Source organism: Grammomys surdaster, unplaced genomic scaffold, assembly GCF_004785775.1.
Source record: "Grammomys surdaster isolate TR1022 unplaced genomic scaffold, NIH_TR_1.0 363, whole genome shotgun sequence".
NCBI classification, from domain to species: domain Eukaryota; kingdom Metazoa; phylum Chordata; class Mammalia; order Rodentia; family Muridae; genus Grammomys; species Grammomys surdaster.
In genome coordinates, this window is record NW_021604782.1 from 7,453,123 (window position 1) to 7,480,449 (window position 27,327).

The 27,327-nt window shown below is 45.6% G+C and overlaps 1 protein-coding gene across 1 annotated transcript in view; it reads left to right on the forward strand.

Moving 5' to 3' along the window:
* Positions 1–1,026: 1,026 nt before the first annotated feature.
* Palm2 (paralemmin 2) overlaps positions 1,027–27,327 on the forward strand; it is a 142,352-nt gene continuing 116,051 nt past the window's right edge. Inside the window, exon 1 of the mRNA XM_028779895.1 lies at positions 1,027–1,277. Coding sequence (XP_028635728.1) covers positions 1,233–1,277 — 45 coding nt within the window. The 5' untranslated portion in view covers positions 1,027–1,232. The remainder of the gene's footprint in view (positions 1,278–27,327) is intronic.

Here is a 27,327-nt window from a genome sequence, read left to right on the forward strand (position 1 = left end):
ACTGACTCAGTACAGGCTGGGCAAGCACTCTGCAGTTGAGCTGGATTCCTAGCCTCCATACCCTCACTTCTTTTGGTGCCTTTCAAATACATATCTATATGGGAAAGGACCATTTCTTGTTAGCATGTTTATTTGGGGGGGGGGGCTGTGCTGTCATCGCGGTCCCTGTCATCAGAGAAGCTTAGAGTTTAGTGCCTGACCTAAAGCTCGGGGGCTTCCCTCATATTACAGGGGCTCCTCGACCACTTGACTTTTACGTGAGTGCTGGGAATATAAACTTCAACCCTTGAGTGTTTTACCCACTGAGCTATCTCCCTAAGCTCCTAGCCACAGTCATTTTTAAGGATATCTCTGCCATCATTTGCAATCCTTCACTTTTTTCAGATAAGGAAACTGAGGCTCAGAGTGATTTAGTTGTCCAAGAAGACACCCAGGGCTTCAAACTCTGAGCTGCCTACAATTGGTGTGTCACCAGAAGGGTGGCCTATCTGGTGATAAACCTTGCCCTTAAGGGCCCTACCATCTGAAGCACGTGGACAAGACAGCATTTATCTGTTGTAAATGTCCCCACGTGGAGCCCAAGCATCTGGAGCCAGCTAGAAGGAGCTGGGGATACTGGGTGGCCGCAGCCTGCATGTAAGGACACGTGCTGGGGCCCGCGTTCTGCCAAAGGCCCCTTCTGCTGGCATCTCTGCTCAGAGCAGAGGCGCCGCCTGGTCTTGTCTAGACCCTGAGCGCAGTGCGCGCGGCCACCGAGGCGCACCAGCTGTGCGCCCCCAACCCCCCAGCTCGCTAATCACAAGCGCCCCAGGTGCCCCACTCGCGAGCGACTGCGGCAGCCACGGGTCCCCCACACCCCAGGGGCGGAGCGAGGCGCGGAGACGTCAGGGCGGGGACCTAGCGCGGCCGAGCGCGCTCTCCTGGAGGCTGCCGGCGCCCCACGTCCCCGGCTGGCGCGGCCGGTGGTGGCGGTGGTGGTTGAGACTGGGATCTTGCAGTTCGCGGCGGCGCTGGGGCGCAGCCAGGCGGCCGCGCCAGTGGAGACCGAGGCTGAGCCTGAGTCAGCCCTGCGCGCAGCTTTGCTCGCCCCCCAGGAGCAGACCCCACGCGCCCTTAGGCTGTCCCCGGGGTCGAGTTGAGCCCCCCACGGGTGCCCTTTTATCTCCTTGGGTGACTACAGCGTGTGTTTTGTTTTTCTTCCTTCTTCCCCTGCCCGTGTGCCCTTCTCCAGGATGGCAGAGGCGGAATTGCACAAGGAGAGGCTGCAAGCCATAGCAGTAAGTCCACTTTTCATTTCATTTTCTTGCTCTATTGTCTGGGGTGGACGGGGACCTGTGGGCTCAGGGCCAGGGACGTGCCAGCCCGGTAGCCTCAGGCCCTGTACTGGGGGTGAAAGTCTGTCCAGGCTTGGTGACGCTACCTATTGCCTTTATATGTCTGTAGACTAAACCCCTGGGGGCACACTTGAAACTAGGAAGATTTAAACATGGAAAATTGGCTTAGAAATAAGATGCTTATTGCCGCGCTTTAGGAATAGACTAAACAGAGGAGGGAGTCCGTGTGTGTGTGTGTGTGTGTGTGTGTGTGTGTGTGTGTGTGTGTAACTCCTGGAATATTATTACCCAGTGCCCTTAAGTACATTGCCTTCTAACTCCAGTGAAGGGAGAGAGTGGTGACCCATGGTGGCTATCTTCCTTTTGCTAGCCAGCTAGCCAGCCAGCCAGCTGCATGGTAGAACGTCCCCCAGAATCCAGGAGTGCTCGTTTTCTTCCTTTATTTGACATTAACAAGGGCTCTGGCACAGGCCACCCCACCCTAGAGAGGGCAGGGGCATCTGATAGCTGGGGACTGGAAGTAATATTTCAGGAGAGTCTCTTTCTCATGGGTGTGGATTATCTGAAAACCATTGGTTCGGCATACAAAGGAGCATCTGGCTTTGGCAAAGTTCTGCACTTTCAGAGTACTGTACCATGTGCATCTTGGGTTCGGACAAACGCTATCTGGCACTGCCTCCGTTGGAGAAGCCTTGCCAGTTCTGCCAGTGTTCCACAGATGTGGTTTCCACTGGAGCCACCACAGCTGGATTATATATTTCCTCTGCGGATGAGGGAATGGTTACTGGCACTCTATGAAATAATGGCAAGTTAAAGGAGGTCTGCGAGAATGTTGGCACAAAAGAATCTGCAGACATTCTTTCACCTAAGTACTTTTTCCCCTGTGCTCCAAGAGTCCCCTGGAAACACATAAATTTGTTGGAGAAATACTGTGTAATGTTTTGGAAGCGACGGATGGATGAAAACATTTTTGAATGCCTTTGGATGGTGGGGTCTTCATTGGCAAAGTGTGTGCAGGCCTTTCTCATTTTAGGGATGTTTGATGTGGACTCAGTAGCTCATAGTCCCCTCTTTCTCAAACTCTTCTGATTATGCTGTAGGGAGAGAGCTGTACAGAGCTTGCCTTCTGAGGCTGTCTTAGAACTTGATCCTTGGACTCAAGGAGGCTGTTTGTTCTTTTCTTCCCTTTCCACGCAGTGTGTGCACATTTTTTTATGGTTAATGAAGTTGCTCATGGATTCTCAAGTCAATGTCAAGGCAGTGTGGCTGTCTGTCTTGAATTTGCTCCTAATGGTGCCATGGAGCTAGCGGGTGTTTTGTGTCACTGGATAAAGGGCTGCTTCAACTGTTGACAAATGTCTGCTCCAGAGAACACTCAAGCACTTCCATGGGCTGCTGATGGCTGTTTGCAACAGTTGTCGCATTTTCTGCCTCTGCATGACCAGTGTCCCTGCATGCCTGAGGGACAGCTGACTCCCTGAAAGGACTCACTTTCTGAGCACAGTCCCAATAGTAGCTAACACTGGAGCAACCCCTTCCAAGTAGGCTTGAGTAATCTCAGCCACAGCCAAGGTGGTTTTGAGAATGATCTAGGGGGGCCCTCAGTGTTCTCTTGAGCAGAGAAGAAGGTAAACACCCACCCATGCCTGTTCAATTGTGGGACTGAGTTCATCCTGGGGATCTAGGGAGCTGTTGAGGAGTCTCAGGAATGGGGTATCCACATCTGTTGGGGAAGATGTGTGTGTGTGTGTGTGTGTGTATGTATGTGTTAGAGAGAAAGAGGGAGGGAGGGAGAGAAGGAGGAAGAAGAGAGAGAGGGGGAGGGAGGGAGAGAGAGAGAGGGAGAGAGAGAGGGGGAGAGAGAGAGAGAGAGAGAGAGAGAGAGAGAGAGAGAGAGAGAGAGAGAAAGAGAGGGAGGAGAACAGCAATGGTGGACTTGTGGCTACAGTCAGTAAATAATTTTATGCCACATTTTGGTGTAGTCCACACACTTTCCAGATTCAGCAAACTTTGCCTCTCTTGGCCTCTTTCCCAGAATTCTCAGGGGGTTCTGAGATACTCACAATCTTTCCCCAGAGCTTAACATGCCTGAAGTCCCTCTGGAGATATTTCTTCACATCTTCACTTAGTTTCCTGGGTCTTGCTCAGTTTTGAGTCTGAGTCTCAGTTTTTTTTCTCTATAAAATGGGCCCAGGAGTTTATCTCTGCTTTTGAAGACTAGGAACCTGAGGCACTTTGACCCACATTTGTCATGACGTTCATTCTGAGGCCTCAGCTCTTGTCTACACTGCTGAAAAGGCATGGGGCAGCTCTGTTTTCCATTTCAACTCTGAAATCACTTCCTCTATGGCCAGGATTGGGACCCGAGGGCCCATTCATCTGTTCATTCAGCAGGTTTCTGTGGAGGGTCTCCCAGAAAGAAGGTATTGCCCTTGGATGCTTAATTTTAAAAGGGGGCGGGTGTCTCATTATGTAGCCCTGTCTGGCCTGGAACACACTATGTAGACCAGATTGACCTTGAATTCACAGAGACCCACCTGTCAGAGCTTCTGGAGTTCTAGGATTAAAAGTATGTGACTCCACTCCCAGCCCCAAGCTTAATGTTTGAAAGGTCAGGTGTCACCCAGGTCACCCAGGATGTCTGCTGCATGATCATCTGTGGGACACCCAATATGGCTTGCTAACTGGGTATAGTGCCTCAACTGAACCTGCTAAGTCAGGCCTGAGACTAATCACCGAGATTAGAAGACTCTTGTGTCCTATAAAAGAAGAGCAATTCCATCCTCGGCAAGTGCCTTTAGTCCTTCTTGGCCCTTTCATCTCTAGGAATACTCACATCTATACCCTTAGAACCAACAAGTGTTTCCGTCAACAGTGTGAAGGCGGGGAAAGAACTCAGTGATCACCATTGTACTGTTAACAAGCCCTTGGGTTAGGTGCTGGCCTCAATTAAATATGAAGTTGCCTAGAGTCAGGGATGAATTGGGAGAGCATGTGAACAATTATTGTGAATGAAACAAGTAGGACAGTGCCTGTGACCTCATGTCTGAGACATGGAAGCCAGCCTCAAGGCGTGTGGAGCAACAACCCCACCCCTGACCCAAAGCAGTCCCTTGAACAGGTTTGGAGGGTGGGTGAAGTAACACTGAAGCGAAACATCACAACCTTCCCAATGACCACGGACATTGTTTACTTTGTTTGCTTATTATTTATTTGGAACAAGTAATGTGAGAAAGGAAAAGGCAAAAGCAAGAAGTCAAGTCAATTGACATCATGAACCTGGTGAAAGACTGAAGTTATATATGTGTGTGTACATATGTGTGTCATGTGTGTGTATGTGTGCATGTGTGTGGTGTGTGTGCATGTGTGTTATCTGTGTGCACATGTGCACAAATGTGACACATATATGTCATGTGTGAGTCATGTGTGCATTTGTGTATTATCTGTATGCATGTGTATGCGTATACGTGTGTGTGTGTTATCTGAGTGTATTGTGTGTGTTATCTGTGTGCATGTGTGTATATACATGTATGTGTGTATCATGTGTGTGTATGTGTGTGTTATCTGTGTGCATGTGTATGTGTGTGTTGTGGCATGTGTATGTGTGTGTTGTGTGTTATCTGTGTGGATGTGGATGTGTATATCATGTGTGTACATGTGTGTGTGATATGTGTACATGTGTGTGGTTTGTGTACATGTGTGTTATTTGTGCATATGTATGTACATGTTTGTTATGTGTGTGCATTTGTGTGTTTCCGTATGCATGTGTATGTGTATTGTGTGTGTGTACACCTGTGTATGTGTGTGTGTTACCTGTGTGCTTGTGTGTGTACATATTTCTTACCTGTGTGCATATGTATGTGTGTTTATTGTATGTGTGCATGTGCATGTACATATATGTGTTATCTGTGTGCATGTGTGTGTGAGTGTGTGTAGATGCACTTGCCTTTGCTCTTTGTAGAGGTCAGAGGTAGATGTTGGATGTCTCCCTCTTGTCTTGTATTTTTGTCTTTCTGAGTCAGAGATTTTCGCTGAACCTAGAGCTCCCTAAGTTTGCTAGACTGGCCAGCCAGCCACTAAGATCTGCCTGTCTCTGCCCTCTAGCATAAGAGCATAGACATGTACCCTCATGATAGGCTTTTTATATGGGTGGGGGAATCTAAACTTAGGGCTCCAGGCAGAGCTAGTGTACCTTACCCACTGAGTTGTCTTCCCAGACCCCACAAACTGTTTTTACATTTTTATTTATTTTTATTTCTGTGTATATGTGTGAGCTTATGTGAACATGTGTGAAGGTGCCTGAGGAGTCCAGAGGTAGTTGGGTCTCTTGAAACTGGAGTTGCTTGTGATGTGTACTGCCTGATGTAGGTGCTGGGAACTGAACCTGGGTCCTCTCTAACAACAGAAACTCTTAACTGCTGACCCATCTCTCCAGCTCTCTTGAAACCCTTTTAAAAATACATCATCTCATTTAACCCTAACAAGAAGCTTAAAGAGTAGACATTACCCTCCTGTACCATTTCAGAGATGGCCAAGTCAGAGAGAAAACTGATGAGACATTAAATATTAAAATTGGGGTTTCAACTCACAGAGCAGGCCGAGAACAGCCACCTAAGGTGGCTGCAGTACCTCATCCTTTTTCAGGAGGGCACTGTGCAGGTGATCTACAGCCTCAGTGTAAGCCTGAGACAACAGTCTGGTTGTATAACACTGGAGAAACTTGAGTAAACCAGGGGATGTAAATCTTTCGGAGACTCTTGCAAGTGCAGGGCATGGAAACACCCAGTATAAACTCTAACCCAATGAACAGCAGTCTCTTGGGGAAGAAGCTGCTCAGCCTCAATGGAAACTGACTTTGGGGGAAGGCGTTGTTATGTTTCCGTCTCCAAGGGGGAGATAGTTTTCCTTGAGTAACAGCCCCAAGAGCCCCATGAAAAAAGTCCCCAACATGACTGTGAAATACAGAATGCTGATTGAACCCACACTTCCCTGTGTGGACTTCCTCATATATTAGGAACGCACTCTATGGAATGACAAAAATCTCCCTTCGAGATTGCACAGAACCTCACAATTCACACAAATGGTCTACACGCTGCTAACATTCAGACATGTGGAGGCGAGTCTCAGTGTCTCCACCGCACAGTTGAGCATCCAGACCCACACAGTGAGATGTGGAAGAGTTTGGGCAAACTCTGGTCTCTCCTGCTGCCTTGTGGTTATCTGTGTCAGTGGCATATCCAGCCTGGAACCTCCTAGGCAGGAGGAGTGTGGGCTTGGATATGCTTTTATAGAATCAGGACCTTCTGAGATCTTGCTTAAGTTCTTTCTCTCCCCCCACCCCCACCAGCCTGCCCCCCTCTCTCCACCCTCTTCTCCCCCTCTCTCATCACTATCTTTTCTCCCTGCAGGTTCAGTTAGCAAGTTGATGGCTTCCACTTGACCTCGTTCCTTGTCCTGAGTAGGCCTAGAGAAAATATCTGTTGGTTTTTTTCCTTAGATTCATCTTTTTCTGTCTTTGTTTTTTCAATGATAAGTCCCTGAGGTTTAAGTTAAACGAGGGCCTAGGGTCCCAGGAGGCTAACATCCTGTGACTGACCCATGCCACTGAGGTTGGTTTGCTTGGGCTGCATAAAAGCCCTTGCTATACTTTACATATGACTCACCCCAACATCCCAAGTCAGGGATCCAGAGGTGTTAGAGACCCAAAGTTAAGCCTTTTAGTAACAAACACTGATTCTTATGGGAACCATCACATCTGATCCCTGTGGACCTGTGTCACTGGTGGGGAGTTGACAAAGAACTAGGAAGTTAAGAATCTTGGGTATTTATCTGTTATCTACTTTGTTTCAGTGTGCCCTTAAGACTCCAAGTAAAGGCCCAAGAAACTGTTTAGTAAGGATATTACTGGAGAGGAAGGGTTTGCCCTGGCTTGAATTTGCAAGACTGCTCAGTGAATAGGAGTCACCTTGGGACCTCTCAGGGTCATTACAGGTCCCAAGGTGCCACAGAAGCCTTACACAAGCATGCATAAGAGTCACAGAACTCTACGGATAGTTATTTGAATCTAGGAGGTTGAGGGCTTGAGCCTCCCAACCGCTCCCCCAAACTTTAAAGTTATGTGAGAAGCAGAGTACTTAGCACTTTTTAAAAAGTCACTTTGTAAAAAATGAAGCAGTGGGAGTTATGGCTTATGAGTAGCCAATGTCTAAAAGGAATCCAGGGCTCAGTGGAGCATGTCTGCCCTTCTCGAGGGGCTATCAAGTACTCTGGGGAGCACTGCTATTGATCCTTTGAGCTATTTCCATTTCACCTCTGATTGCTTTGGGAGGGATTGTTGGACACAGTAAGGTCACTCATGACCTTATGTGACATGACTCAGGCTGAGATAACAAATGGGCATGATGCATGAGACAGGGCTCTTCAAGGCTGCCAGGGCCTTGTGCAATCTGGTAGGTTAGGTACAAGCATGGGTTCTGGGCTTGGGCTCTAGTCCTTTCACTAGTATTTGCACGATGCCCTTGTCCTTCGGTTTCCTCATCTGTGAGATGGGGATGAGGAGAGATGCCTGGTCGTGGAGTTGCTGTCAGGGTGATCTAGGAAATCTCCTGAGACAAACTCAGAGCAGGCATCCAGTGAGCACGCACAGACATTTCTATTTACAGTAAATAAGTATCGTGGAACTCATGCAACTTGAAATAGAAAAGAGACACAAAGGGACAGTTCTGTCAACCTCAATGTTTCTGCCAAATTAGGAAATTTTGGATGAACGTACTATCTGCTTACAGTTTTCATTGTAGGCTGAGAACAGTAGTGGAATTTCTGTAGAGGGTGGGGAGAGCAGGGGGTTGGGGTATCCAATGGCTGGGCGATCTGCTCTGTCATGCTCTACTCTATTCCTTTGAGACAGGGTCTCTTACAGAACTTAGAGCTAGGCTGGAGGTCAGATCCTCCTGTCTCTGTTTCCCACAGTACCAGGGTTACAGGCTTGTGTGAGATCATACCTGGCTTTTGATATATGTTCTGGGATTCAAACTCAGGTCCTCATGCTCATCTGCATGTGCTTTTACCCATTGGGCCGTCTCTCCAGCCCCAACAAGGATCTTTTGAAGCTGTGAACTCAGTAGATTACAGAAGCAAGTGTGTAATCAGGGACACTGACTGGAAAGCTGGGACCTATGAAGCAGACGCCACTGAGCGGTGAGGCTGCAGGTGATTTACGCTGTGTGAGAACAGACCTTCTGTGTTATACAGCAACTCATCGTCAACAGAAGCCAGGCATCTAGGTTTTAAACAAAGGCGCTCCAATTTAAATAAAGAGCATGAAATTTAAAGACTGAAAAGATTTGTGGTAACATGCAATTCCTTTTGGTCAACAGGCAGGCATTTTGTGACCTTTTAGATGGATGAGACTTTTAGCTTTACAATTTTTTTTCTATATGCAATGGCTTAGCAGAATTTCATACATACAGAGGCTGCAAAGTAGTCCTCTGGGCATTCTCCCAGGTTACTCATAAGGTTGCAAAATCAGACTGTATTTTCACTAAGGATTTGTGAGTTTGGTATCCAAATGTTTGGATTCTTAAAAACAAAAGCAAGCAAGCAAGCAATCAATCAAACAAACAAACACCCTTTTGTAATAGTTTTGATACCAGGTTGAGTCTCTTGCAGTCATGGATATGATTAGAAGTCAAGATGTTCAAAAGTAGGTGTGTGGCTGCTTTCTAAATCAACAGAACCTCAAACACCCTGTTATTATAGAAGAATCTTGAAGAATATTTACCCAAGGTATGCAAATCTGACATGTTAAGTCAGATATGCAAATCTGAGTCTACCTCACATTAGAATGCTTGAGATGATCCTGATTTATTATCAGCCTCAGGTACAGAGAGACACTGCTGGCAGCAGCTCTTAGAATAGCAGTGACAGACTGCTATGATAGTCTCTGTCTGTGTGTGTGTGTGTGTGCACATGCGCACACGCACACTCATGCACACACATGCATGTACACTCATGTGGTATAGAACGGTGATTCACATTCCCCTCAGGATCGATTCATTAAAGCACAAACTGTTGCTCCCCACTTCCGGAGTCTGAATGAGCAGACTTGGGAAGCAGACAGGAGCATTTGCATCTCTAGTACATTTCCAGATGCTGTTGCTGTTCTGGGGAACACACTTTGAAAACCATTGCCAAAGCTGGAGATCAATAGTAAAGAAAGATGATGGTCTGAGTCTTCATCAGTGCCCTATGCTCGTCATGGCATGCTTAAGAGTTTAAACAAGCAGACACAAATTCAGTCCCATTGAGCAAGAACTTAAGACAGCCTAGCCTGAAGATGGAACAGGTACATCCACATCTGTACATCAGAGAGCTGGCCAACAGGAGGTGTTTTCTGGGAATTGAACTTAGTGATTGATTCATCAGGTCCTGAGGTTGGCTTCTAGAGTTTAAGGACTTATGGGAGGAAGTTATAGTTTACCTTGAGTATTTGCTTAATTCTACTTAAATAGAGTGAAAATTCTGTCTGTTAATTGCTTGAAGACATCTTCTAGGAGAATTTGCTTGGGATTAGATGAGTGGCCGGGGAGGGTTTGTCTGAATTATCTGAACAGGCTGTGAGGGTTTGCAAGGAACTGTGACTGGCTAAGAGGGTTGGGTTCCTTTGCTGATGCTGAGTAGGTTGGGAGGTTTGTCCAGCATTGGGCTGACCCAAACTATACACTATAAAATTCCTTTGAGGAAGCTTTCTGAGAGCAACTCAGTGACGACAAGTGATGCAGTAAAGGAGATTTCTAGGGCTGGAGGGATTACAACTTCTTGGGTAAAACATCTGTTATGCCAATGCCAGGACCTGTGTTCGGATCCCTGACCCACACATAAGAACCAAGCATGGTGGAGTGGGCCAGTGCAGGGGGCGGGATGGGCGGAAACACATCTCTGGTGCATACTGACAAACTAGGAAGGAGAGCTTCCGGCTCAGTGAAGAAGAGACCCTGCCTCAGAAAATAAGGTGGTGAGTGAGAGAAAATATCTCAAGTCAACTTCTCTCACAAGTGAGCACCCGTGTCACACAAACCACATATAATAACTACTAGCTATATTTTCAACAGCACCAGGGCGAGGGCTTGGAGAAAAGCCCATGACGTGGTGATATTATCTGTAGGTGCAGACAGCTCATTGCAAATCAGCCAACCAAATCTCAGAGGATCACCTTCAGCTGCTTCACCTGTGACTCTAATGGAGGCCAGGGTGAGCTGCAGCTGACGTGTGCTCACTTACTAATAGTTAAGGATTCTCCTCCGCCTGCACGCACTCACACAAGTGCGACTTGTCATTGGTGTATCCAAAAGGAGTTTATTCTCCCAAGTGTGTCATCGAGGCGTCCCTATTTGTAGCATCCATTGTCTGAGCCAGCTCTTCATTTCTGGGAGAACTCAGACTCGCCCAGTCTCTGTTTGTCATATAACACAAAGCATAGAAGCTGCACTGTGCTGGATGCAGCCTGTGAGAACAAGGGTGGACTGTGGGTGACAGGCCACACAGCACAGGGCATGGGGTGGAAGAAAGGTCTCTCGGGCATACTCTGAGCTTGGAAATGTCATGCATCTGAGTCCTACTTCAGACAGGAAAGGCCAGTGGAGCAGAGGTTGCTGTGGGCTCGAGCCCTGGGTTACTTATTACCTCTGCATTTTCCAGCAGTCCCAGGTTGAGTTTAAATGTTCATAAGGAGATTATTGAACAGAGATGAACAGAGAGTGACAGAGGCTGGAGAGATGGCTCAGTTCATACAGCACCTTTCTTGCACACAGAAGGACCTGAATTTCATCCCTAGAATCTATTTAAAAAAAAATGATGGATGTAGTGAGACTTGTAATCCCAGCACTGAGGAGTCAGAGATAGACAAATCCCTGGGGCTCATCAGCCAGCCAGACTTACCTAGTTAGTGAGCTCCAAGCCAATGAGGAATTCTGCCTCAAAAAAAAAAATGTTATGGAACCCAGAGAATGATAGCCATAACACTCTCTCTCTCTCTCTCTCTCTCTCTCTCTCTCTTTCTCCTCTCTCTCTCTCTCTCCCCCCCTCTCTCTCTCTCACACACACACACACACACACAAAACACACATACTCACAACACATGGTAACATACACACTCACACATGCTCACACACACTCATACATATACTCATACACGCTCAGACCCCACACTCACACACACATATACACACACTGACACACTTCACATTCATTCACACACATACACAGGCTTACACATATACACATACTCATAGTCACACACTCACACATACTCACACATTCTCACATCTTCACACATTCTCACACATGCACACTCACACATACACACATATACACATAGTCACACATTCTCATACATGCATACTCACACATACACACATATATACATATTCACACATTCTCATACATGCACACTCACACATACACACATATACACATAGTCACACATTTTTCACATGTACACAGGCTCACACATATATACATGCTCACATACACACTCACACATTCTCACATACTTATTCTCACCCATACACATTCACACATACACATACTCAGACACATATGCACACACACATACTCATACGCATACACACGCACACACACATAGAAGCACAAGATTGAAAGATTACGGAGAACAGAGAGTAACCTATTTGCATGGTGCTTGGACATGGATTAAGAGTCCTTTGGGCTCTCCTTTGGCCTTATGTTTCAGTGCCTCAAGGATCATATAAGCTCGGAGAAAGACACAGGGAGGCCATCACCTTTCCCTTGCCTAACATGGAAGCAAAAAGAGAAGCCATTTGAGTCCCAAGATTAAAGCCTGGATGAAAGGCCTAGGGCCAGCCCTCAGAGTAGGCTTTCTGTTTCTCATGCCCCCACTGCTGCTGATGTCATCACCCTGAGAGCCTTTGAGCCTACATTCTGTGTTTGACCAAATGCCTTCAAGGCGTTTGTAAAACCTGCCCCCTCCCCACTTTTTTGCTGGAAAATTCAATAACCTTTCTACTGGCTTATTTACTATTCTAGACAGCAGGACCGCTCTGTCCCCCAGTCTGCTAAATTATAACCAGTCATCTAAGTGTTCTTTTTATTTTTAAGTTCAGGGCTGAAATGTAAAACTTTGAGGGTTACCAAAAAAGATTATCCTTAAGGGGAAAATGTATGCTTGAAAGTTTAACCCCATGGGCAAAGGCAGGGAGATTTTTTTCTTTCTCTTTTCTTTTTCTTTTTCCTTCTTCTGGATTTGATATTGACAACATCAAAGCCAGGAAACACCAGCGAGGGCTTCAGGCTTTGGTTGGCTGGGATACCATGTGGGTTCTGCAAGTGACAAGAGAGTGAAGCTGGGATTTGAGAGGGGTGGCTCTTGATTGAGTGCCATGGAGCCAAGCATATGGATTCCCTGACACGATAACAGTTGCCATCTCTAATGAGGTGAGACGAGTCTATGGTCATTGAAGTCTGCACATGCGTGTTCAAAGCCTAGTGCTAGGAATCAAGTGAAACCTCAGAGCTCCATCATCCTAACGATAGACAGATAAATGTGGTACAGATGAGAGACCATCCTGGAGGCTGGATACAGAACACACCCCTGAATCCTCACAATCACTACACATGTTCTTCCCCCAGCTTTATTAACAGTGAGAATGAAATAACATCAGATCCACATCGGATCTGATACAGGAAATGAAGACACAGGGAAGAGGCCAAGGTGAAAGTGATTTCTATCCTTTCTTGCTTAGATATTTCGGGCTGCCTCTGGGTAGCTGTAGCTCTCTTCTTTTCTCTAAACCAAAGCTGCAAGCAGCCTGAGCTAGTGAAGGAATCATTTTAAGTGGGTGTCTTAGTTACTTTTCTATTACTGGCCTAAGACACCATGACCAAAGCAAGAAGCAAACTGTTTCCAGAAGAAACAGTTTATTGGAGGCTTACAGTTCAGAAGGTGAGTCCATAACCGTTGACCACCATGGTGGGGAGTGTGGCAGCAGGTGAGCAGACAGTGCTGGAGCAGTAGCTGAGAGCTTAGATCTTGAGACGCAACCACGAATCAGAAAGTGAGAGCTAACTAGACATAGTGTGGGTTTTGCAATCTCAAAATGTATGCCCAGTGACATCTGTCCTCCAACAAGGCCACACCTCCTAATCCTTCCCAAATAGTTCTATTAACTGGGGACCAAATATTCAAATACATTATCCTATGGGTACCATTCTTATTCAGTTGGTCATCTTTCCTTTTAGAGACAGGTATGCAGGAGGTCCAAAAATTGAGCAAAGAGTGGCCATTCTATCCTACAGCTGCTTCTGGAGGAGGTTAGGTGAGTTTCCCAGATATTCAGATTATCTGGATAGTAAGTACTATATGGAATAATTCACATTAGGGTAAACCTCAGATATGCTCAGAAGCTATTTAGTGTGGCTGAGCCCTGGAGACTATAGTAAAGGGGAAAGACCAGGTTCCTGGGGAGAGGAAGAGTCATTCCTACCTCCAGGTGATAGGTCTATGGGACTCAAGCATAGAATCTTCTGCCTTTACAAGAGAACTTTGGGGAAAGATAAGCCGCTATCTAAATACTCACAATCATTTAAAACAAATATAAGATTTTAAAATGGACCTAATTCACTTCATTCCTCACTCCAACTCACTCTCCCTCAGCCCCATCCTGGGCCATAAGTTTTCTACTTATGCCTTTCAGAGTACATTTTATTTAATCCTAAAGCAATCATGTATGAGATGAGTTTGGAGGGGTATTACAGCTCAAATCTAAGTGAGATATAAATACATTTATGTTTGTTTAAAGATTGGTGAGATGTGCCAGCAAGAAGCCCATTTGTCACAGGCTCAAGGGCTATTTAGGAACCTGTGCATTGTTGAAAACAAACAAACAAACAAACAAACAAACAGCAAAACAGCAACAACAACGCACAGGCTGGCTCAGAGTCAAGGCTCCTCCTGGAATCAGGCCCTTCTCCAGCATGCTGGGGCAATCAGGAATTCTCTGTAAGAAATTCAACTGTAATCCCTCTTAAAAGGAGAATTTAATGAACAGAGAGCAAAAATTGACATCAGTTTTTTTGATGTCTGAATTTAGTGTGATATAAATTTGTATGGTCACCAGAACAACCAGGGTAGGATAATTCTACCTCCCCAGGAAGCATTGTTGTTAAAACAGAAATCTAAAGCACTTGATCCCACCTTCTCCCTGTGTATGGAGAACTTGAGTTGATTAAAGCTAGAAGCTAGATGTGTTGACTGAAACAGGGAGCTGGGCTTTCTGTCATGGTGGGGATCTGAGTTGTCTTGAACTTCACTTCCCAGCCTGTGTGACAAATGTTTGCATCTCCCTTGTGTGCATGTCCCACTTCAGCTGGCTCTTAGTATCCCTGCTTTTAGCACCTTAAGCCAGAGAGTGTGGATGCACTTAAAGGAGAAGGTGTTTGTGTGAAGTTCACACTTAATGGGACTGCTTGTGTTTGTCTGTCTTTTGGCAAGCCCAACTCCTTCACATAAGGGTGGGTCATCTTCAAAAACAGGTTTAAAACTCACCCTGTCTGTGTTTCTGTCAGGAAAGCAAAAGAGAACTCTTTGGCTTTATTTGTTTAATTACAGTGTGTGTTGTAACCATACTTTTTGGCTACTTTGTTGGGTTCTTATATCTATCATCTTTCTCCACCCCAATCCTGTCCAACCCCTCAACACTAGGTAGGTGAGAAAGAAGGTTAGAGAGAAAAGGGGCATAGATCTCCTTAGACTATTTCCTGCTGATTAGAAGCATTCCTAGGGGCAAGTCCAATCTTTATTGCCAGGATAGCTCTAACCAGCAATCTAGGAAGCACAATGACAGGAACCAGCAGCTGCCTCTCAGGCCCCTGGCATTTTTATACCCTCAGAGTCCCCAGAATTCCAAATGTAAACTATCATCAGCTGGCAGAATCACACTCCTGCCAAGGCATGAGACAAATCATAGTCAGCTGCTGTGGACAATCTGAAGCAGCCCCATGTCTCACACTTGGAATTAAAACAAAACATATTCATATAATTAAGAAACCAAAATTTACACTATGATGTGTGTGTGTGTGTGTGTGTGTGTGTGTAGGACAGAGGTCAACATGTGGGAATCAGTTCTTTCTTTTCATCATATGGGTTTTGAGGATGAATAAAAGGCACTGAGCCATCTCTCTGGACTATGGTTTTGATTTTAAATAGTTGATTTGTGAGGCTGCAGGACGTTTGTTAGAGGGAGGTATGTGTGCCTCCTCAGAAGGTTAATATGTACTTTCAAGGATTGCTTTGTGAAGTTGTGCGTGGTGGCACAAAATCTGACACCAACACTTGAAAGGCAGATGCAAGAAGATCAAGAGTTCAAGATCAGCCTGAACTACATAGTGAACATTTATCTTAAAAAACAAACAAACAAACAAACAAACAAACAAACAAAAACAAACATATGAAAGAATGGGGCCCTAGCACAGTGCTAGAGCAGCCATCTAGCATGTAAAACATTCACTGTGTAGTTAGTTCTCAGCACTGTAGGAAACCAAAACCGCCATCACCAACCAGAAATACATGTCCCATGAGAAACCAGTCATTCCCTTTCAGAAAGGAACAGGAAATGGTCTGATGGGAGGACAAGTGGATGGAGAAATCAGTAAATCACTGCCTTGCCTCAATCTCCTCCATTCCTCCTCCCTGCCTCGACATCTCAATACTACAAAACTGCAAAAGCTAAAAGAGAAAATTGGCCAAACTGAGTTTTAAAGCCATACTGAAATGTCAGGGCTGAAAAGATGGCTCAGCAGTCAAGAACAATGGCTGCACTCGCAGAAGACCTGTGTTCAGGTCCCTGCACCGACTCATAGCTGCCTTTCACTCCAGCTCCAGAGGATCTAATGTCCCCTGGCCTCTGCAGACACCAGGCATGCATGTGATATGTGTGTGTGTGTGTGTGTGTACACATATATATGAAAAACCCTCATATACATGAAATAAAGTACATTTAAAATTCAAAAGAAATGTGAGTGTTTAGCACTCTATAAATAAACATTGAAAATTAGCCCTTACCAGTGCACAGATCTTACCCTGTGTGGAGCGAGACAGCGCTTCCTAGTGCACAGTGCAGGGCTCACACAGTGCTCCCAATCACCCTGTTCCTAGTCTGGATACTTGGATGATGTTATGATAGTGAGTATGATGAACCATATTGATCATCAACTTGAAAGAATGTGGATGGAGATAAGCCTCTAGGACTGCCTGGGAGGGCGTTCTAGATTTGGTTAACTGAGGTGGGAAGCCACACTCTAATGGTTGATGCCACCATTCCATGGCCAGGGGTCTTGGGATGAATAAGAGAAGGAAGCGGGCTGGATACCAGAGTTTATTTTTCTCTGCTTCCTGACCAGTGGCCTCAAGCTGCCGCCACCTCACTCCCCTGCCACCATCCCTGTGGTCACGTGGACTGTGTGCCCTGGAACTGGAAGCCCAAATAAACCCTTCCAGCCTGGAGATGCTGCAGTGATGGTGCAATAACTGATATAGTTTATTTTTTTATCTTGATCTTTTGCTCACCTATTTCATTATGGTGATTTAAGAGGCAAGAGGGATGATCCATTCTACACAGCAAGTCTGCAGTGAATAATCATTTATTACAGTTAAAATAACAACACAGGAGCCCGAGGTTCTTTTAGTTTATAAAATTATTTTTAATTTTATTTTACGTAAATGAGTGGGGTTTTTTTTTCTGTGTGTATGTCTGTTGTCTGTGAATCACTTGCACACCTGGTGTCTGGGAAAGCCAGAAGAGAACATCAGATTCTTGGAGTCACAGACAGTTGCGAGCCACTACGTGGTTGCCAGGAACTGAACCCAAGTCTTTTGGAAGAGCAGCTAGTGCCCTTAACCCATTTCTCCATCCCCCCCAAAGATGCAATTTTTGATTTAGAACAGGAGCTAGCAAACCATACCCCATGTGCCAGAGCTGTTCAGCAGCCTGCCTTCAGAAGTCTGGCTCACACAGTTTTAAATGACTATACAAACAAACAAAGAATTTAGGAATATTTCACAATGCATAAAAACGTAATGAAATTCAAATTTTATTATCTACCAGCGAGGCTTTGTGGTACTACAGTCTTGTGTGTTCACTTCTGTGTTGTGTGTGCTGTGTTTGTGGGGAGCCAGCAGACTGGGGTCACAGCCGAGCTCAAAAGATGGCCTAAACTATTTACTGTCTGTTGAGAGAAAAACTTTGCTAATCTGCAGTCCTGTGTAGCAAATCTTCTGTGACTGTAATTACAGTAAAGACTGTAAAAAGCTTTCAGTTAAAGAAATTGAAGGGGGCCAGGGAGATGGCTGAGGATAGAAAGCGCTGGCTGTAACAGTGTGGAGACCAGTTCTGGGCACCATGAGAAAGACATACTGAAGAGCAGGTATATGAGATTTCCCCAAAGTCCTTGCCACCTAAGCCAACTCCATCTTGTTGACTTTAGAAAACCAGATAACATGATCCCTTAGGGTAGAAGTGTGCCCCTCTAAAAATGTCAATTACTTTAAAACATTTTTTTTCTACCGATAAGAACAGAGGACGGAAGGGGGAAAGCACTGCAGATTTTCCATATGAATTTTCTGTATTCCATAGTTTGATAGAATGCTAACTTTTCTCACTCTCTTCAGGGTGAGGTGTTAGAGAAGAGGTCAGAGAATGCACCGGGTATGTTTTGTGTATCTGAGGAAGAAGCCAAGGAAAGGTGGTTTCCAGACAACCAGACCATTTCCTCAGAGTCTGTCATCCCCTGGGACCCATCAAGCCACAGCTTTGAGTTGCAAATAAAGTGGGGGTCCGTGGAAGCTGCTGATGACCAAGGGTAGCTGGCCCACTTTGGGCCTCCCCAAAGCATTAGGTGCTTCCTTTGTCCTTCCTCCATGTCTTATTCAGAAAGGTCAGCTGCCATTTGGAATCTTTCAGCCTGGACACTTCCCCAGGGCCTTTGGTGTTTCTGTAATATTTTCAAATTGCCCAAGGTTTGGAGAAACAGCCATATTGTGAAATTATGTTCATAAACCACGATGACCACAGGCCTTGGGCTAGATATGCTGGAGAGAACAGTGTGGACACTTAAATTGTTTGCATTGAAGATAGGTGGGTTCTGCTTCCAGGTCCTGACCCCAGCGTTCTCATTTTGGACTGGTTGTTGCTAGCTACATGGAGAATGAGAAACCTACCATAATGTTCAGGATTTCTCTTCTGTGGCATCATTAACTTTTCAGTCCAGATCATTCTCTGCTGTGGCTGTCCCATGCATCACATGACATCTGGTAGCATCCCCTGGTCTCCTCTTCTCCTCATTGTGATAATCTTGATCATTGCCAAGTGTCCTATGAGTGATAAAATAACCTGTTTTGATGGGCTGGCGATGTGGTTCTGTTGGTAGAGTGTTTAGCTAGCATGCACAAAGCCCAGGGATTAATCTGGAGTACTACAAAAACCAGGCATGGTGGTCAATATCTGTAACCATGTGGGAGGTAGGGGTAGAAGAATAAGAAGTTCAAGGCCATCCTTGTCTACATAGTAAGCTAGAGACCCGACTGGGATACATAAGACTCTCTCAAAAAACAAACATCAAAAATACCCTCCTTTGAGAACTGCTGCTGTGCTATGTAAGGATTACCCGGCCAACTGCATTTCTCATTTTTATATTACCAGGAATTCATTCCTCTAGGTGTGAACTCTCAGCATCAGTGATTTGTTCCTAAACCCTGGTGGAGATGAGGGATACTGGAAAGATGGCTCAGCATTTAAGAGCTCTTACAGCTTTGCGAGAATCTGAGTTCAAATCCTAGCATCATGTTGGGCAGCTCACAACCTCCAGCTCCAGGGGAAGCAGATGTCTGTGGCCCCTGTATGTACCTGCACTTATATGTGTGTACCCCACCCCCCAAAACATATACATAATCAAAAAATTAAAAATTAAATCTTGAATTTGCTGTCATTTTTTGTTTGTTTGTTTGTTTTATTTCCAGAATACATTACAAAAGTATGTACAGATTTCTGAAAAAAGATGATGCCTAGAACCTGGGTGTCAAAGACTTTTCATCTTATATGTGAAACCCAGACAGTGGCTACCTGTCACACTGTCTGAGGAAGAACTTTGAAGCTATAGTCTGGTGCTGGGCAAAGGACACCAGCTGGATTGGTATTGTTCTCAGAGCACAAGCTATGTTGAGTTGCCTGGTATAAATAGTCTTTGGATTAAGGTCTCTGTGGCCTTAGCTGAGCTGCTGCTGGGGCATCAGCTATGCAAGGTTCCTACTGCTCGCTGTATGTGTAAGAGTTTTCCAGAACTGATGGGAAACTGGGCAGGGAAAGCATAGAAAAAGAGGGAGGAGGAGAAAGAGGAGGAAGAAGAAAAGGAAGAAGAGGAGAAAGAGGAGGAGGAGGAGGAGAGGAAGAAGCAACAGCAGCTCGAACTAACTTCCTGTCTTTTTTCCCTTGCCTGAAATTTATTATCAGTGAGTTCTGCAGACCGGAAGTCTGAAATTAATGAGTACAGCAGGAGGTGGTTAGAGAGGCATGGTTTCTTCTGAGAGCTGTGAGGAAGGATTTTCCCACAGTCCTCTCTCCTTTGTGCAGAGAGCCCTCTTCAGTATGTCTCTTGGTACCACTTCCCTTCTCTGTGTCCACATTTCCCCTTTGTATCGTGACACCAGTCATTTTGAGAGCCTGCCCTGGTGACATAATTTTGACTTGATTTCTCGGTAAAGGCTGGGAAAGTTGCCTTCTGAGGTGCTGGAAGTGAAGACTTTGAAGGATAAGACACAACGTGTTCCTGGATCCCTGTCATTACAAGGCCCCCTGCACCCTGCTCAGCTTCTGCAGTGGAAGCTGGGTCCCAAGGGAGGTGATGTCAGGAGCACGTACAGAAGGAGCCGTTCACTCCAGCCCTCTGTCCTGCTTTCACACTCGACTTCCTTTGAGTCCCAGAACCTGCAGCATCCCTGGGCCCTCTGTCTTTTATCTGAAAGGAGGAAGCAGGACAGCATTTCACACCACCATGTGACCAATATTAAACATCACCCCACACACACCTGGTTAAAAGCAGTGAGACATGCCATGAACTACCTCAATGGAGCTCGGAACGAGAACTCAGCCACCTGTACCTCTGCCATCTGCATTTTCTTCGGTAACTTGGGCTGCTCCTAGCTTACCATAAATAATGAATGAAATGTTCCCCATTGGGTCACCGTTGTCCCTAGTTGACAAAATTCTCCCAGTTTGATCATGCTGGGGGATGAGTGAGCAGGGCAGGTACTAATCCCCACAAGGGGCTCCAGGCACAGCTGAGAGGGGGTTTGTCTCGGATTGGCAGAGGCCGCACTCTTCCTGCTCTGTACCAGCTTCCCACTGTTCCAATGCACTTCCCTGGTGCCCTGCATTACTCTTCTGTCCCCTGTGCCCATGCCACAGAGTCACAGAGTTTCACAAGTCCCCTAGTAGGCCAAAGGAGGAGAGTGGACAAAGTCAGTAGGTGTGGAATGGAACAGAAGAGTGTCCAGAAGTGTCCTGAAGTCTATTACGGCCCAGAGCCTGCTGGGAAATAAGGCGGGTAGAGTTGAGTAGTGTTCAAGGCAGAAACTGATACTTGGTCCCAGGCATGGTGGGGAACTCTCGAGATGGTGTGTGGTTTCTCAAGGACTGCTGTGTGACAGAACAAGGTGTGAACCTTCCTAGTCCCTGGTCCCCACCACTACCGAAGCTGTTAACATTCCAGGAGACTCATGTGTCGGCTCCCACCTATCCTTCACAGAGGTTCACTTAGCTTCCTCCGATAAGCTCTGAGTCATTTTCAGGAGGCTGACACCCACAGTAGTGTCTCCACCCACTTGTGCTGGAGACCTTGTATCCTTTGGAGAGACAGTTTATCGTTGGAATGTGAAGGCTATTTCTGGACAATGACATCCTCTTCAACTTTCAGAGGAGTCTGGGAATAAAGGGGTGACTCAGCCTTCACTTATTTTAGGGAAGCTAAGAATTTAATCTGGAGCTACTTAGCTTCCCCGTTGCTGGCCAGGGGTATGCTATTGAGGTGGAGATCAGTAGGCAGAAATACTTACTATATTGATCATTAACTGATGGCCACCCAGGTCCTCCTACATCAGGACCAGGTTTATGGATTTTAACAAAGGATATAAAATTGACATCAACAAACCTTTAAGTCCAAGGAGTATTTTCAGGGCTGATGAACTAACTGGTCACAAAGGCTCCTGTTATCCTGTACAATGTGAGGCACACCGCTGTGTCTTTGCAAACTCTCCTCACTTGATGGAAGCATTTCTACTTGGTTAGAGGTGTTGCCTTCCCTCTTTTAACAAGCAATGAGTGTTACCCTCAGAACATTAAACACAGACCCAAGGTATGAGTCCAGATTTGAACTCTGAAGCCCGTGCCAGTGACCCCAACATGGCCGACATGTGGCTCACTTGCTGTCATCCCCTAGTCGTGCTCTGAGGTCGTTAACTGATCGTGAGAGTATTTCCTGCTCACCTCAGACTTGCTTCAGGATTCTTCTCAAGAGAGGGCTCTCGGCAGCCAGTGCTTGCAGCTGAATGTTTGCAGTACTGGGAAGAAGCTCTTTCTCATTTTAGCTTCACTTCCCTTTGTCCTGATTCAAAACTAGAGTCTAATTCTGCAGTGGTTTTTTGCTCCTGTTACTTCTTTCTGAAAATCTACATTTATTTATTTGCTTGTTTATTATTTATTTTATTTGTTTGTTTGTTTTTTGAGCCAGGGTCTTTCTTTGTAGCCCTGGCTGTCCTGGAACTCGTACTGTAGATCAGGCTGGCCTCAAACTCACAGAGCTCTGCCTCCTGAGTACTGGGATTAAAGGTGTGCACCACCACAGCCGAGCTGAGGCTCTACTTAGTTTTTGAAATGAGTCAAAAACTCATTATAGTTTTCTCTAGTCATTGGAGAATCTGTTTTCAATGTATTTATTGTTACTGTGTCTATACATGATGGAAAATTATGTATGTCACAGGGCCCATGTTGGGGGGTCAGAGGACAAGCTTTTGGAGACGTTCCTCTCCATCTCCAAAGACAAACTATAAAATCTGCTTTCTTTTTACTATAGGACTTAAGCACCTTGGAGACCCAAAGTCTTGACAGGGACAGTCAGCTTAAGTGGGGGATGAGCTGTAAAGCCCCATGTCATTTAAAGCAGGCAACGTTTCCAAGTGGTGTTCAGGATGTCGAAGTGACATGGGGTGGTGGGAGGGTTAAGACACAGGATGGTGATGGGGCAGACTGCAGAAGCACGTGCCCAGCTTCCATTGCTGTGAGAGAGACAAGCCAGCTCAGCAGACGGACAACTCTCTTAAGGGGAGAGCACCAAGTGGGTCTGGACCCAATAGGGAGAAGGCAGCTCTTCAAAAGGAAACTTGGATAAAAGAATGGAGATGGTGCAGAGATGGCTCAGGATTAAGACTGCTTGCTGTTCTTCCAGGTGACCTGGGTTTGATTCCTAGAGCCACGTTAGGTGGCTCACAACCCCACGCCGGGTGGTTCACAACATCTATAACTCCAGATACAGTGTCTGATGGCTCTGGTCTTCATCCACATAAATATACCAACATGGGCACGTGCGAGCATACACACACACACACACACACACACACACACACACACACACACACAGAGAGAGCGGGGGTGGGGTGGGGGGACGGAATCCACCTAGGCAGTAGGGTATGACATTAGTTGGTTCAAAAGGAAGTCCATGAATCACGTCTAAACATGGAACAGCTACAGTCACAGATGTGTATTGTTTTTATAGAAACATTGTTTCTGATATGAAGCAGGGTTGGGCAGGTGAAATGGGTAAGAGGCAGCACATAGGAGCCACTCATCCAAGCACAGTCAGTGCGAATAAAACCTTTTGCTTTACTTTTTGTTGTTTTGTTTTTAAGAAAGATGATTTTAGACCAGGAGCCTCTTCAGGCCTGTTAGTAAGGAGCAGGGTCTCAGCCATAGTTCTGGGTCTTCGAAACCATGCCCAAGGCTCCAAAGGTAGATAGATGGTAAGAGTAGGGCAGGGGTCACTGACATCCAGCCTTTAGATGGAAGCCAGAGATCATGCAAGAGAAAGAGCAGCTTCCTGAGTGGTTGCATGGAATGTGGAGTGTGTGTGTGTGTGTGTTGCGTGTTTTCTGAAACAGTAGAGTGTGGGGGTGTGAAAACAGGAGATGAAAGCAACTTACATCCTCCTTGTGAAGGGATAGGCTTAGCCAGCTGACCTGGAGAGGGATTTGGCCTGTAAGGAGGGTCCCAAAAAGGATGCTATGGTGAGAAATTGGGCCAGTATGTGTCATATGAGTGCTGGGCATCAAACATGGGTCTTCTGGAAGAGCAGCCAGTGTTCTTAACTGCTAAACCATATCTCCAGTCCCAAATCTCACCCTTTATAACATAAAAGCCAGTCTCGGAAGCTTCATGAGTAAAGAATTGTCATTAAAAATGACTGTAGATTCCATAGGGAAGAGAAACTAGACTCCAAGTAGCCTGTGCATGTCTGCTTGCCTATCCATTTCCAATAACGGGATTTTAGGAAAATAAAAACATTATCACATTAAATCTATATTGAGCTTTAAGATGCACTGCCATTTCAGTAAGATACTGTGCGGGGTGGCGTCGGGGGGGGAAGAGAACCATCTCAGACATTTTTAAAGTAGTAATTATCACTACAGATTGTTGGTTTAGTCATTTGCTAGTATACCATGGTAAGAGTACTTATAGGTAAATGGTTGAGGTGTGTGTGTGCGCACGCGCGTGTGTGCCAGAGATTGATGCCAAGAATCTCCCTTAGTTTCTGTCCATCTTATTTTTGAGTTGACAGGGTCTCTCACCGAGCCTGTGAGAGCACACCAATTCCCTTAGACTAGTTGGTCAGCAATCCAGGTTGGCATCCTCTGGTTCCCACCTCCCCAGTGCTGAGATTAGAGGTGCATACCACTGTGTTGGCTTTTTTATGTAGCTGCTGAGAATTGAACTCAAGTCCCTGGGTTTTGTGTCAAGCACTTTACTGCCTGAATCATCGCCCCAGCCTACTTATATTTTGATACTTAGATCATCTCAGTTGTTTCTGATCATCTGAGTCAAAATGCCAGCACTCAGAACAGACGCCCCTGCCCCAACCCCAAACCCAACCCCAGAATAGCACCCCTGCTTCCTAAATTTGTCACTGAGCCTACGTGCTTGTGTTATGCTATGCTAGTTCAGAAGCCCTCAGAGTCTTGTGGATCCCAGGAAGTAAGGACCACTCTGGGGCCACTTTCACCTGCTCTCCTGAAATGCTGGTGACTTGGGAAACCAAGATCAGAGTCTTGGAAAGTATCACAAGGCTGTACCAGGTACATCGAATTCAGTCATCTCCTTAGCTGCTCTCCACATCCTTAGATGTGGATGCTGAGGAAACTGTTAACAGGCCTGTGAGCTGCATGGCAGGGAGAGAGAAGGCCAGAAAGCAAGCTGGCACTGCCAGGAGGGAACAGACACCCCAGGCTCTATCCTTTCCATCTCTCCGCTTCTCCATGGACCATGCACCCTGGTAGACACAGTAGAAAGTGACAGCCACAGCTTGGAATTCCTAGTGCTTCCATGTGGTGTGTATATGTTCTTTGGGAGCTAAGAAAATCAATGAAATTAACTGACCTGAACTCGTTCTATGGCCATATCCCAGGCTGGGTTCATAGAGTCCAAAGAAAAACAAAAGCTCTGTCGAATAACAGTGTCTCTGGCCACCCTGGAGGCCTTACTTTCTTCCAGGCAGCTCTAGAGGAAGATAACTCAAGCCCAGGTCTGACAGCTGAAGCGAGTTGCCTGAGTTCTGCAGACTGCTCTTGCCAAAACCACTTAATTTGTTTTCCCAAAGGGCTTCTGGGTGTAGCCGAGTTTACAGCTACTCCCTGAGTTAAGGGAAAATTTCACCTGCCTAGATAGTGTTCCGTGTCTCGCCATTGGAGAAAATGGATTCAGAATACTTGCAGCTTCTTTCAAGGAGCAGAGCAGGGTGCTGAGGAAATGATACAGCCAGCATGACTTCACAGCAGGTCAGGAATGGGATCATCCACATATTCTGATTACATTTTAAAATTCCATTTGTGCACAATCGGAGTGCAGTTAATTAACTGCAAGTCAAAATACCAGTCTGGGTTCCAGTGAGGCCGCATTTTAATAACTTCCTCCTCCAACACAGCATTTCTGTGACCAACAAAAGCCCCTCATTCCAAGGCCAAAGCCGTTGAACCCAACTGGTTCTCCTTCTTCTGTCAACAGTTTCGATGACTTATGAACCAGTAGTGAAATCAAGTTGTCTTTTGCTGTCTGAGTACCTGGATAGTGTATTAATTCTCTCCTGGGTTTTTGTTCCAATTGAATGCATCTTTCCCCAAACCCACATGTTCCGTGGACTTGATTGGCCTCCAGCCTCTGAGGCTATAGCAGATGATATTGCCTCAAGGAAGTAGGGCCTCGTAGAAGGAAGTTAGGTCACAGGGGTTGTGGCCCCAACCCCTTCCTGTTTCTCTCTCTTCTTCTTCTTGGCTACTATGAAGTGAGTAACTTCTTCTACCACATGCTCCCCAAAACGTTTGTCTCACCACAAAGTAGATGACCACAGATTGAAGCCCAAGCCAGCTCTTTTTCCTTAACTGTTTCAGGCATCTTTGTTGGTAATGGGAAATAGACCAAGACAGCTTCCGTCCTGTACAGGATTGTCTTGGTTAACTCACAAATCAAAACACTGAAGGCAGAACAGAGAAAGCCGGCAGTCTCTTTCTATGCGTTTTACCCAGACTGAAGTTGACTGATGCTTCCCTTTAAGGCAAAGGAACCTAACACTTTAATAATATTCTCCCCATTTCTTTAAAAATAACACATGTGGAGTCAGAGAGATGACTCCGAGGTTAACAGCAGTTCCTAATCTTGCAAAGGATCCAGGTTTGATTCCCAGCATCCACATAGTGACTCACAGCTGTTTGTAACACCATTTCCAGTGGATCCAAAGCCATCTTCTAGCCTCTTTAGGTACCAGACTTGTGGTACACAGACTTAAGCAGGCAAAATGACTATACCTGTAAAATACATACATGCATGCATACATACATACATGCATGCATACATACATACATACATCTTTAAATAAAATGTGTAATGTATTCCCCAGAAATGAAAAAATAGTGTTAAAGATTCTTAGTAGAAGATATCAAACCTAGTCAGTATTTTAACATCTTTAAAAAGAAACAAGAGCCTGTGCACTGGCTCAGCAGGTCAGGAGTTGCCATACAAGCTTCACAACCTGAGTTCCATCCCTGGAAATAACATGGTAGAAGGAGAGAGCCTAATTCCTAAAGTTGTCCTTTGATCTTTATGTGTACACTATGGCATAAAAGTGCCTGTGCACGTACACACACACACACACCATACACATACATTATACATACAGACATCACAGAATACACCACACACACACATCAACATACAGACATCACAGAATACACCACACACACACATCACATAGACATACATCACACACACACATATCACATATAGGCATACATTACACACACATATCATACACACATCATACATACACATTACATACAAATGCACATGACAGTACACACCACAAACACACACATACACACATATCACATACAGGAGACACACACACATACTGCATACATACATCGCACACACTACACATATCACACATACATGCACACATTACCATATACACATATCACACACACACATCACACACATGTTCATCATAGCACACATCACACATCCACACTACACACATATCCTACATACATTACAGACATACACACATCACAGTACACACCCACACACACATAAATTGTACACACATCACACATATACCACACACACACATCACAGCACACCCTACACACACA